Source organism: Gekko japonicus, unplaced genomic scaffold (genome assembly GCF_001447785.1).
Source record: "Gekko japonicus isolate JY-2015 unplaced genomic scaffold, Gekko_japonicus_V1.1 scaffold166, whole genome shotgun sequence".
Lineage (NCBI taxonomy): Eukaryota > Metazoa > Chordata > Lepidosauria > Squamata > Gekkonidae > Gekko > Gekko japonicus.
The window spans coordinates 598,116-610,546 of NW_015173127.1; the positions used below are offsets into that span (position 1 = coordinate 598,116).

Here is a 12,431-nt window from a genome sequence, read left to right on the forward strand (position 1 = left end):
TGCCCCAGCAGCCCTGCTCCCTGGGAGTAAGCCCCCTCCCACCTTGGGACAGGTTTTTTCTCTCCTCTTCCCAGGCACCACCCTCTGCTCCCCTGCTGGTGTAGTTTTCCCTCCAAAATCCCCTGTTAGCCAATCACAGGGTCCAAAGAGAACCTGGGAGATGTAGGCCCTGTTAGCGACTCCAATACAGGCTTTCCCCGGGGCCACTAGGCCTCTCCAGAGCCTGTAGGCAGTACCGCTCAGGATTATGACAGGGGATATGAACATTTGACAGTCAAAGCTTTTTAGGTATCTGACAAAGGGAACTTTGAATTTTGAAAGCTCATATCCTGAAACGCTTGTCCCAAAAGTTCTACTGTCCCGAACGTTCTCACAGCGAGTGGAGAAGCCCACGTTTTGGACAGCGCCACTAACCATAGTTAGGCTGATCCACGGTTTTATGTGGTGTCTAAATCAGCCACAGATGGGGTCCATTTGGTGTCTCGACTGAGAGAGTCCCTAAATGAGAACGGTATAGCAAAAGAAGCAGCCGTCCTTTGTGGAGCTGTAATGCGAACGTGTTGTTTCTTTTGATCCTCTCTCTTCCCAAAGATACAAATGCGAACGTTTTGTTTCTTTTGATCCTCTCTCTTCCCAAAGATACAATAAAAGAGAAGACGACTTCCTCAGTCTAAGGGAATATAATGATTTCCTGGAAGAAGTCGAAGAAATCGGTGAGTCCCAACGCTTGCATATTTGATGTGCCTGTAAGCTTTTATCTGCCTGCCTGCCTCGCGAAACATTCGAGTGGAGTCTTTTTCAAATGGGCTTTAGCGTGGGGTTCCCGATGGTTATCTAATTACTCTCTCCTTACATTTTTAATCCGGAGCTGTTCCACTGGAGGGGCAGACTGAGATAATAAATGTCTAGCTGTCAAGGTTGGTGTGGGGGAAGGGGGGGCACGGACGGGGTGGGGGGAACGTGCAGGGCAACCGTGGCCGAAAGGGAAAACACTTTGCAAGGACATAGATGGTGCTCCAGAAGATCAAAGGGGGGAGGTGGGGGGGGGGAGAAGTAAAATTTGGATTGTACTTCTGTGCCTCCAGTGGCTTTATTTACCGTGACAGAAGCCATATGGCTCCCCTTTCATCCTTTCTGTGCTTCAAGTACAGTAGCCGGGAGTGCTTTGAAGAGGTTGACCTTGCCTGCCATGTTGGCAGTGTTTTTATGGCGCTAATGCAAAGGGGGGGGGGAGTTTGAAGAGCCCCCCCCTTTTCGTTTGGCTTTCAGGCCTACAGATGCCATAGCCTGAAGGCCTTGGACTCATGGGGGTGCCATTTGGGGGTTGGAGTGGTGGAGGGGAGGGTTCTGTCGATGCAGCATTGGACCCAGTGAAACTGAGCCCAGTCCTGTTCCTGGAATGAGGCTTTCCTGCTCCCCCCTCCCGTGCTCCAGCCCCTCTGCCTTGGGTTGCCAGCCTCCAGGTGGGGCCCGGAAACCTCCCAGAATTCCAACTGGTCTCCAGTTTTTATGGCGCTAATGCAAAGGGGGGGGGGAGTTTGAAGAGCCTCCCCCCTTTCGTTTGGCTTTCAGGCCTACAGATGCCATAGCATGAAGGCCTTGGACTCATGGGGGTGCCATTTGGGGGTTGGAGTGGTGGTGGGGAGGGTTCTGTCGATGCAGCATTGGATCCAGTGAAACTCTGAGCCCAGTCCTGCTCCTGGAATGAGGCTTTCCTGCTCCCCCCTCCCGTGCTCCAGCCCCTCTGCCTTGGGTTGCCAGCCTCCAGGTGGGGCCCGGAAACCTCCCAGAATTCCAACTGGTCTCCAGACTACAGAGGATCAGTTCCCCTGGAGAAAACAGCTGCTTTGGAGGGCAGCCGCTGAGGTCCCGCCCCAGACTCTACCCCCAGATCTCCAGGGATTTCCTAACCCGGAGTTGTCAACCTTGCTAGTAATGCAAAGAGGCTCGTTTGGCTGTTGGTGGCCGGCCTCTGTAGTCCACAAATGAGTGGCGGTCAGTGTTCCCTCTAAGCTGAGCTGGTGTGAGCTAGCTCGCAGTTTTCTAGCCTCTGACTCACACATTTTTGTCTTAGCTCAGGAAGGAGGGCTCCAGAGCAAACTCTTTTCTGCAGTAGCCAAATCTCTTGCTCACAGCTTTAATGCCAGGAGCTCACCAAGGAGAACTTTTGCTCACAAGACTCCACAGCTTAGAGGGAGCATTGGTGGCAGTACATAGATTCAGCCCCCTACCTGCCATTCCTAAATCACCTGCTCAAGATCCACTGTTAATCTCAACACAAAAAATATACCCTGCTCCCTGTAAGCCGTGGAGCCTTGTGAGCAAAAATTCTGCTCTGTGAGCGACTGGCCTTAAAAGTTGTGAGCGAGCGATTTGGCAGCTGCATAAATTAGTTTGCCCTGGAGCCATCCCTTCCTGAGCTAAATGTGTGAGCCGGAGGCTAAAGATCTGTGAGCTACTTCACACTGACTCAGCTTAGAGGGAACACTGCTTGCAACTACTGGACAGCCATCTTTGGGCAGGGTAGACTCTATGGCAGGGGGGTCAAATATGTGGCCCGGGGGCTGTTTCAGGCCCCCCGGAGGGCTTTCATCAGGCCCGCGGTGGAACTGGCCGTCTCCTACTTCCAGTTCTGCTGCTGCATCATAGCTTGCTTCGCCAGACTCTTAATCACTCAGCCATTTCATGTTTTAACCGGGGTCCCAGACTAAGAACACTGAGCAGGAGATTCCCGTGGTGAATGTCAATAAATCAAAAGTAGGTTTGCAGCTTACAGAGCTAATGTTTTAAGCATGTTTTTATTTTAAGTTAAAAACCCTTTGTGTTTGTGCCCTTTATAAAGTTTATATCTCTGCTACCTGGCAGAAAAGGGCTTGTATCCTACCTCTCTGTTTGGCCAAGGTTTTTCATCAGAGTTAGGATACTGTAGGCTGGAAGGGGGCTTAAGATTTAATTGAGTGCAGCGAGAAGATACAAGCCACATGGCTCATACTTGAAGGAACCAAGCTGGACTCCATGGCTTTGCAGAGCCAGCTGAAACCTCACTGGTCCTTTGTGTCACCTGACAGCCACCTGGTCAAGGAGCTGCTGTACTCTGCCTTGATGGAGAAAAGGTCGGCGGCTCCCTCTTTTGCCAAGTTACCACAGCAGTTCAGAAAGCAGCTGTCTGTTTGAACCCTCCAGCCCTTTCTCTTTAGAGGAAGGAGGGGAAATAGACCAGCTCTGAAAACAAGGCCTCTTCTTGCATGTGCTTTTTTAAAAATCCCCCTCGTAGTTCACAGTGGCTTAGAAAAACTCACCTTTCCTCTATTTTGGAGCATCTTTCTTTCCCCTTGAGAGTTTCTGTCTGTGTGTGTTTTTGTGTGTGTGTGTGTGTGTGTGTTTGGTCTTTTCAGAAACCGAACTGGCCTTCGGAGAGAATTAAACCTTTCAGCCTGTAAAAACAATGGCCTTTTTGTGGGATATTTTGACAGATGTCGAGGCAGGCGGAGGGGAATGAGAGATGGATGTGGAGATAGGGTCTTCAGATGCTAGGTCTGCCCGAGCTGCTTCCCCCGTGTCCCTTGAGGGGCTGCAGGCCAACTCTGTTTGGAGTTGGATGCCCTGCTTTAACCATGAGTATAAATGAAATGTCTCCTCTGAAATCTTTGTGAAGAAATAGCACCTGTTCCTTAGGAATTTGCTATAAGGGACTGAGATTATGCAAGGAAGACTTTGGGCATCCTCAGGGTCAAAAAGAGCAAAATGAAAATGTTGGTTGGCTTTGGTCCCCCCCCCCAGTGGGTTTGCTACACGCAACTTCCGGTCACCTGGAAGTGCCCCAGGAGCCCCCCCACCCCGGCCTGGCAAAACCCTACTTGTGCCTCACCTTCCATATTCATAGCCAGTGCAGTCTGGAATACATAGGAATGATAAACCCTGTATTGTTGTTGACCAGGTACCTAGTGAATGGGCCAGCCCTTCCTTTGGGAGAGAGGTCCTTCACTCAGCTGATCTCAGCAGTTCTTGTTGGTCCCCTGTCGGCCATCTTTGTGGGTGGTGCTTTGGAGCAGAAGAGATTGACCTGATGGTGTGCTCTAGCCACACGTTATAGGGTTACTACATGAGGATGTTGGGTGCCAGTCAATGACTGGCAACTGTTGTGAGATTGGGAGGCAGGGACATGGGTCATGTCTAGGAGTCACTGAAAACTCTATGGTTTTACCATAGAGCAGTGAGTTCTAGAGTGGCGTGACATCACTTCTGGGTTTTGTCCGGAAATGACATCACAGTGTTGCCACACCAGCAATTTATCTACTTTTTCCCCTCCCACCAACCTCCCAGGCAGCGGTGGGAGTTGGGATTGTGTAGTGGGAGGCCTACAGCTATCACAGGAGACCGGAGTACTTGGTTTACAACAGAGATAAAAGCAGAAGGGGGAATACACTTCCATTGCAAGCCTAGGTACTGTTACACCCTTCTAAATTCATTAAAATCAATGGGCTTAGAAGGGTGTAACTCTGTTTAGGACAGCGCTATTAAACAGATTTCTCCGAAGGGCATAATTCATCTCTAAATTCAGAGTAGTTTTAGTAGAAGGACTTCTGGTCATAAAAATGGAACGCTTTGTTAGTATTCACTTTAGGGACTGTTTGAATAAGAGAAACGTTTGTTATTACTGTTAATACGTGATTTGCTTGTCTTCTCTTCTCACTCCCGCCTCCATTTCCCCTCCGCACTATTTTCTAAAACTTCGACCCAGTGTTCAACCTGACCAACAACATCGATCCAGAGAATACGAAAAAGAAAATGGAGATGTACCAGAAGGAGAACAAAGAAGTCATTCAGAAAAATAAGATCAAACTGGTTAGTTGCTTCTAAAAAAGAAAAGAAAAGTAATTCCTTTATGGGCGAAGGAAATGGGGAGCAATTGTAAAATGTTCTTTCAAAAGAACAAGGTTTGTCCAGCATGCAAAGTACTAAATCATTAGGACTGTTAACCGGTTTCAAATGTTTTTCTGCTAGTTTTCCGTATGGAAATATAACTGCTTAACACAGGCTGAGCTTTGAACAATATGTATGTTTTTCAGGGTGAATGATAATGTAGGGTTTGATCCTGTGGACGCTCAAGCTCTGCTAGTGCAATAGGGTTGCCAGGTGTTACCTGGCTGCAGGTGGGGGGCTCCAGCCTGGGTCCCTGCACCTTCTGGCCACCATAGAGTTTTTAGCCAAATGCTAGAGTGTCCCCCGTATGACGTGCCCAGCACAATGATGTCACCTCCGGTTGACATCATTGCGGCTGGGCACGTCAGGTGTGATGGGGCTCTTTGGGGGTGGATTGGGCCCCCCGAAAGTGGGAGAACCCCTGCCCCCATTGGGGGGATGGCAACCCTATAGTACAGGAGTAGGGGGGGCGGTTTTGACGGATTTTGCTGACACTGTAACCCCGCCCCCCCGTTCTGTGCGGATTTTTTTCTATGAAGGTCCCCGGACCCTCAGTGGGGGTTTTATGGGGCCATGGGGTGAGAAAAGATCTTTTTCTGCCTGTTCCTTCTGTTTACGCAACATATTTATTTATTTATTTATTTATTCTGTTTGCGCAACTTATTTATTTATTTATTTACACCAGTTTGGTGTAGTGGTTAAGTGCGTGGACTCTAGTTTGGGAGAACCGGGTTTGATTCCCCACTCCTCCACTTGTATCTGGCTGGATGACCTTGGGCAAGCAGTAGTTCTGGCACAGATGTTCTTGAAAAAGAGCAGTTTCTGTCAAGAGCTCTCTCAGCCCCACCTGCTTCAAAGGGTGTCTGCTGTGGGGAGGGGAAGGGAAAGGAGATTGTAAGCCGCTCTGAGACTCCTTTGGGTAGTGAAGAGTGGTGGGGTATAAATCCAGTCTCTTCTTCTCTTCTTCTTCTTTTGTACCCTGCCTTTCTCCCAAGTGGGGATAAACCATGAATAACCTCATAAAAATTTGTGTATAATTTTAATATAACAGTCGTGATAATAATCATACAAAGGAAAACATCTTTAGTCTATCATACTGAAACTATCATATAATATAAACCATCCAACTGCATGACTACAAAGATTGGTTATAGTGATCATAGTAATCTTGCCGGTTATTTTCAAATTCACCTTTCCATCTTTCGAACTCTGTTTAAAACGGAAGCCATTTTGTGGTTGTGCCCACCGTCCTGTGTCAGAAATCAACGGGTGCCCGCAGGCTCCAAAAGTTTGAGGATTTATTTATTTATTTGTTAAATTTACACCCCGCCCTCCCAGCCGCGGTCGGCTCAGGGCGGCTGACAGAAGAATAAAAACTGAAGATGACGATGAAGTCTTTAAATCAAACTGTTTTTTCCATGAGCTATGCAGCTACATACAAAACTCTCCAATGGACTAATAAGTCTTGACTTATTAGTCCATTGGAGAGTTTTGTATGTAGCTGCATAGCTCATGGAAAAAACAGTTTGATTTAAAGACTTCATCGTCATCTTCAGTATATTTGGATGCGAAATTATTGAGAAAGACACTTCGAAACGGGCATTTACTCGAGAAGTTCGTCTGTCTTCTGTCCACCTGTTCATCTGTTGAATATAAAAGACACATCATGAATATCATCTTCAGTGAAGATTGACTTACTTTTGTGTAAATTCATTTATTGTTTGTGCACACTTGCAGCAATCTTTGGGTTTATAGTACAGTTTTGTATTGCTGTTCCCCTGGGTATTTGTAGAAGGATAAAAACAGCAATAAATAATATCAGTTATCCTAAAAACCATATAAAAGGTGTTAAGAGATGATGATCCAAATGCCATTAAGCAAATAGCGATTTAACATTAAATTTGGGGTGACGCTCGAACTCCAGTGCCTTCCTAGTGGTCGACCCCGATCTAACGTTGTGTGGCTGGCTCAGGCCTATAACATCTGAAGCTGGACCTGCATCTTCCTAGACCAGAGGAGGAAGAGGAAGGTGCTGTTCCGCCTTCTCTCCTCTGGGCAGGAGTCATTTTGTAGAAAAAGAGGTGCAGGAGCTCATTAGAATAACTCATTAGCATAACTTATTTGCATATGCCACACCCCCTGACATCACCAGAAGTGTGTCAGAAGGCAACACCCCCCGCTCAGGCTCCACTGAACTGTTTTGGATTGCTAGCTATTGCGGGGGGGAGACGCGCAGATCTGCCCTCACAGACGAGGGAGAGTTTGTACCTGAATAAACCTTGGCCTTAAAGATGTCACTGGACTGTTTTGGATTGTTATCTTGGGGGGGGGGGCTCTGCAACTTACCTGGCTGCTTCTTGCTCTGACTGAGGGCTGCTGGGAACAGGGGGTGGAGCTTGTTGCATGTCCCCGCCCCCTGGGCTCTTTACTGCCGGAGCTCCGCTCCTGTGCACTCCTGAAGGAAATGACCCCTGCCTCTGGGTCTCTGGAATGTCTGAAACTGCTCTGATGTATTTAGTTATGCCCCCCCCCCCCCCGCCCCAAGTCCACGGCTGGTCTGTCAAAGGTTTTGAAACCTGGCAGCTTTTCTATTGCAGCAGTCACTGAGGAGGAAGAGAGCCCCCCTTTTTTAGTTTTTGCTTTGCTTGATCTCTGAAGTAGTAACTGCTGTCGGGTCCCATCTCAGTCTAGGGAGCAAGAGGAGCTGGAAGAGGCGCTGGAAGTGGAGCGGCAGGAGAACGAGCAGCGGCGGCTTCTCATACAGAAGGAAGAGCAGATGCAGCAGATGCTGAAACGGAAGAACAAGCAGGAGCTTCTGGATAAACTGGTACGGAGCAAGGAGGGTTACTACACTGCCTCTCCATCTTTCAGAGAGCCCGTTTGGCGTGAGAGCCAGTCTGGTGTAGTGGTTAGGAGCGCAGACTCTGATCTGGGAGAACCAGGTTTGATCCCCCACTCCTCCACATGCAGCTGCTGGTATGACCTTGGGTCAGTCACAAGTTCTCTCAGAGCTGTTCTCCCAAGAGCAGTTCTCGAAAGAGCTCTCTCAGCCCCACCTACCTCCCAGGGTGTCTGTTATGGGGAGGGGAAGAGAAATGAGATTGTAGAATATTAGAATATATTAGAACATAAGAAGAGCCCTGCTGGATCAGACCAGTGGTCCATCTAGTCCAGCATCCCATCTCACATAGTGGCCAACCAGTTCCTCTGGAGGGCCAACCACAGGGCATAGAGGCTGAGGCCTTCATTAGAACACAAGAAGAGCCCTGCTGGATCAGACCAGTGGACCATCCAGTCCAGCCTCCTGTCTCACAAAGTGTCCAACCAGTTCCTCTGGAGGGCCAGCAACAGAGCAGAGAGGCTGAGGCCTTCATTGGAACATAAGAAGAGCCCTGCTGGATCAGACCGGTGGTCCATCCAGTCCAGCATCCCATCTCACATAGTGGCCAACCAGTGCCTCTGGAGGGCCAACCACAGGGCAGAGAGGCCGAGGCCTTCATTGGAACATCAGAAGAGCCCTGCTGGATCAGACCAGTGGTCCCTCTAGTCTAGCATCCTGTCTCACACAGAGGCCAACCAGTTCCTCTGGAGGGCCAACCACAGGGCAGAGAGGCTGAGGCCTTCCCCTGATGTTGCCTCCTGGCTCTGGGATTCAGAGGAGTAGTGCCTCTGAACATGGAGGTTCCCCTCAGTCACTCTGGTGAGTCGTCACTGATAGACCTACCCTCCATGAGTCTATCTAAACCCCATTGAAAGCTGTCTGGGCCTGAGGCCACCACAACATCCTCTGGCAGCGAATCCCATGTTTTAATCACTCTCTGTGTAAAGAACTCTTTTCTTTTCTCAGGTATTTCCTTGAGAATGTAGTGTAATTGAACCAGCCAAAGAATAAAAACACACCCATCCACAGCAAATCAGAAAAGTTTTCCTGAATAGCCAAGAATGCTTCTCAGCTCTCGCCTGATAACATCTTCGCAACCCATGCTCCTTCCCCACCATTGGAGTTAAAAGCCATATCTCATTATCTACTGCATCTCCAACAATGAGGAGCGGGGGGAGGTACCCTTGTTTTCATTTCACGCTCCCATAAGAACTTAAGAAGAATCATAGAATCTGGGTCTGTATGGCCTGAAGGGGCCATACAGGCCAGCTAGTCCAACCCCCTGCTCAATGCAGGATCGGCCTACAGTATCCCTGACAAGCAGATGCTGCTTAAAGACTGCCAGTGAGGGGGAACTCATCACCTCCCTAGGCAGCTGATTGCACTGAGCCCTGCTGGATCAGACCAGCGGTCCATCTAGTCCAGCATTCTGTCTCACTCAGTGGCCAGCCAGTTCCTCTGGAGGGCCAACAACAGGGCATAGAGGCCGAGGCCTTCATTAGACCCTCAGAAGAGCCCTGCTGGATCAGACCAGTGGTCCATCTAGTCCAGCATCCTGTCTCACACAGTGGCCAGCCAGGTCCTCTGGAGGGCCAACAACAGGGCAGAGAGGCCCAGGCCTTCATATGAATTTAACAAGAGCCCTGTTGGATCAGACCAGTGGTCCATCTAGTCCAGCATCCTGTCTCCCACAACCACAGGGCATAGATCCCGAGGCCTTCATTAGACCATCAGAAGAGCCCTGCTGGATCAGACCAGGGGTCCATCGAGTCCAGCATCCTGCCTCACACAGTGGCCAACCAGTTCCTCTGGAGGGCCAACAACAGGGCACAGAGGCTGAGGCCTTCCCCTGATGTTGCCTTCTGGCTCTTGGATTCATTCCCCTTTAAATTTGCGTTGACCCACCAGTGTTGCCGAATGACTGGATCTTATGAATCGGAAGGGGGAAGGTGAGACTTCCTCACGTGAGCTCCGATGTCGTGGCCTGGTGGGGCTTGCACACACTCTCTCTCTTTCTCTCTCTCTCTCCAACGGCAGCTGTGGTAAAAAGGCCTTTGGGGTGTGTGTATATGTGTGTAATCGATCTCCCTCCCAGCTGCTTTGCTGCTGCTGTTCATTTCTTTCACGTTGTTCTCCACTGTCATCTGTCCATAACTTTTCACTTCCCATTTATCCGCTCCTGACACAGTCCTATCGGGCTGCTGTTAAGGGACCACCAGCTGCACTCCAGATTGGCCTCCCCCTGGATACCTGTTATAGACTTTTATGATCCTGTCCAATTGAATAGGTAATTTATTTCTGTTCTGACTTCCATTCTTTTTTCTCGTCCCCCCCCCCCCCCCCGGGAAAGATGAGTACCTTCACTCCCTCGTCCGATCCTGAGGGATTTCTGTGGAAACGGAGGGAGATCTGGTGTCAGGTGATTTAAGAGCTGGTTTTACAGTGCTGGGTTTTACAGAGCAAGAGCCGTATGTACCTTTTACCGGATTCTTTTAGGAGACGTGGTGTTTCATATTTTTCCCCCCTAGGCCTTGGTCAGTCAACATTCACTCTGGTGACAGAACAAGAGAATAGCCACGTAGCCCAGACAGCTGTAATAATTTTACTTTTTCTTCCTTTTTGTGAAGTGTACGATTGCTTTTTACCAGTCCTTATATTCGTACAGTTAGGGCTGCGGTGGCTGAAGTGGTTAAGACTCTGAACTGTAGACTGGAAAGTTGGTAGTTTGGCAGTTCGAGACCCGAGTGCCGTGTGACGGAGTGAGCTCCCGTCTCTGGCCCCAGCTCCTGCCAACCTAGCAGTTCGAAAGCAAGAAATTGCAAGTAGATAAATACGTACTACTTCTGTGGGAAGGTAACAGCGTTCTGTGCACCTTGGCATCTAGTCATGCCGACCACATGACCGTGGAGATGTCTTCGGACAGTGCTGGCTCTTTGGCTTGGAAACAGAGATGAGCACCACCCCCTAGAGTCAGATTCAACTGGCTTTCAAGCAAGGGAAACCTTTACCTTTACCTTACATTAGTACAATGGATATTCAGCATATATATCTGTTTGGAGTAGGGTTGCAAACCTCCAGGTAGCACTATTGCCAGTCTCCTGCTATTAAAACTGATCTCCAGGCGATCGAGATCAGTTCCCTTGGAGAAAATGGATGCTTAGGAGGGTGGACTCTAAGGCGTTATACACTGCTGAGGTCCTTCCCCTCCCCAAACTCTGCCTTCCCCAGGCTCCACCCCTAAAATCTCCGGGTGTTTCCCAACCTGGAGCTGGCAACTAGGGTTGTGCGCAAAAAAAAAAAAAATCAGTATTTTTCTGTTTCGGGTATACCAAACCCGAAAAATATCGGTATATACCGATATTCCTGTAATAATCGGTGTTGCAAATTTATTCAGCTCCATACCTTCCCTTCCCTCCCCAAGTTGCACCACAGCGGCGGCACACCCCAGCGCCTGAAGGGAATGCATTTAAAGAGACCTCAGTCTCTTTAAATACCTTCTCTTACTGAGGTGTGCCACCACCATAACGAGACTCAGGGAGGGAAGGGAAGGTATTTAAACTTTAAATACCTTCCCTTGCCTCCTCGATTTGCGCTGAACCTGTTGATGATGCAGTGGCCACTGAACCTGGTGATGATGAAGTGTACTTTTTAATGCTGTCAGTGTTGTTTTTTGTTGCAGTCCATCCAGTGTTAATATTCCTAGGTTATATAGGGATTTAAAAATTTTCAATCACTGTTTTCCAAAAGGAAAAAAAAACTTTTAAAAAAGGAAATAATTAAGAGGCAGAAGGGAAAACTTTGGTAATTGAGGGGGAAATTAGGGTATAAATAATAAAAATTCCGATAATAGGAAAAATTATGGTAAATATTAATATTTGGGGGAAATTTGAGTATGTTTTCAGCAAAAAATTTTTTTAAAAAACCAACCTTTATAAAGAAAACATAACGCATTGTCTTTATTCAGAGTTGCAGTAATAAAATGAAAGAAAAAAGATAAAAGTATTAAAAGGAGGCACTACATTAAAACCAATGCTCCCTCTAAACTGTGGAATCTTGTGAGCAAAAATTCTATTTTGTGAGTGACTGGCATTAAAGTTGTGAGCGAGTGATTTGGCTGCATAAATTAGTTTGCTCTGGAGCCAGCCTTCCTGAGCTAAGACAAAAATGTGTGAGCCGGAGGCTAAAAAACTGTGAGCTAGCTCACACTAACTCAGCTTAGAGGGAACACTGATTAAAACCATCTTCTTTACTCCTTTAAGTTCCAGCCATTATTTTTCTTTATTTTTTTGGTCTTTCAGAACCTTTTTGAGGACCTTTCAGTCTTCCAGGACCTTTTATGTGTATCATTTACTTCTGTCAAACATTTCAATATATTATCCGATATCCGACAATAGTTTTTTGTACTTTCAGACATAGAAGCACACAAGGGGGGACCCGCGATACTCGTGGGGGGGGGGAGTATGCCCCATAGCCCCCAGCCTGCAAAGCAGGAGGAGGTCCTCACTGAGGAGAAGGAGGAGGCTGCAGGTGAGTCCAGCAGCAACGGCAGCAAGCCCTGCCCGGGTCCCAGCCGCTCACCTGCCCAGGCTCTCCCCCCCCCCCCCCCCACACCACACACACCGAAAAC

At 48.3% G+C, this 12,431-nt stretch overlaps 1 protein-coding gene across 1 annotated transcript in view; it reads left to right on the forward strand.

The window, feature by feature from the left end:
* Nucleotides 1–12,431, forward strand: part of MNAT1 (MNAT CDK-activating kinase assembly factor 1) — a 201,672-nt gene that overhangs the window by 58,231 nt on the left and 131,010 nt on the right. The window contains exons 3-5 of the mRNA XM_015422017.1: nucleotides 640–713; nucleotides 4,742–4,845; nucleotides 7,610–7,750. Coding sequence (XP_015277503.1) covers nucleotides 640–713; nucleotides 4,742–4,845; nucleotides 7,610–7,750 — 319 coding nt within the window. The remainder of the gene's footprint in view (nucleotides 1–639; nucleotides 714–4,741; nucleotides 4,846–7,609; nucleotides 7,751–12,431) is intronic.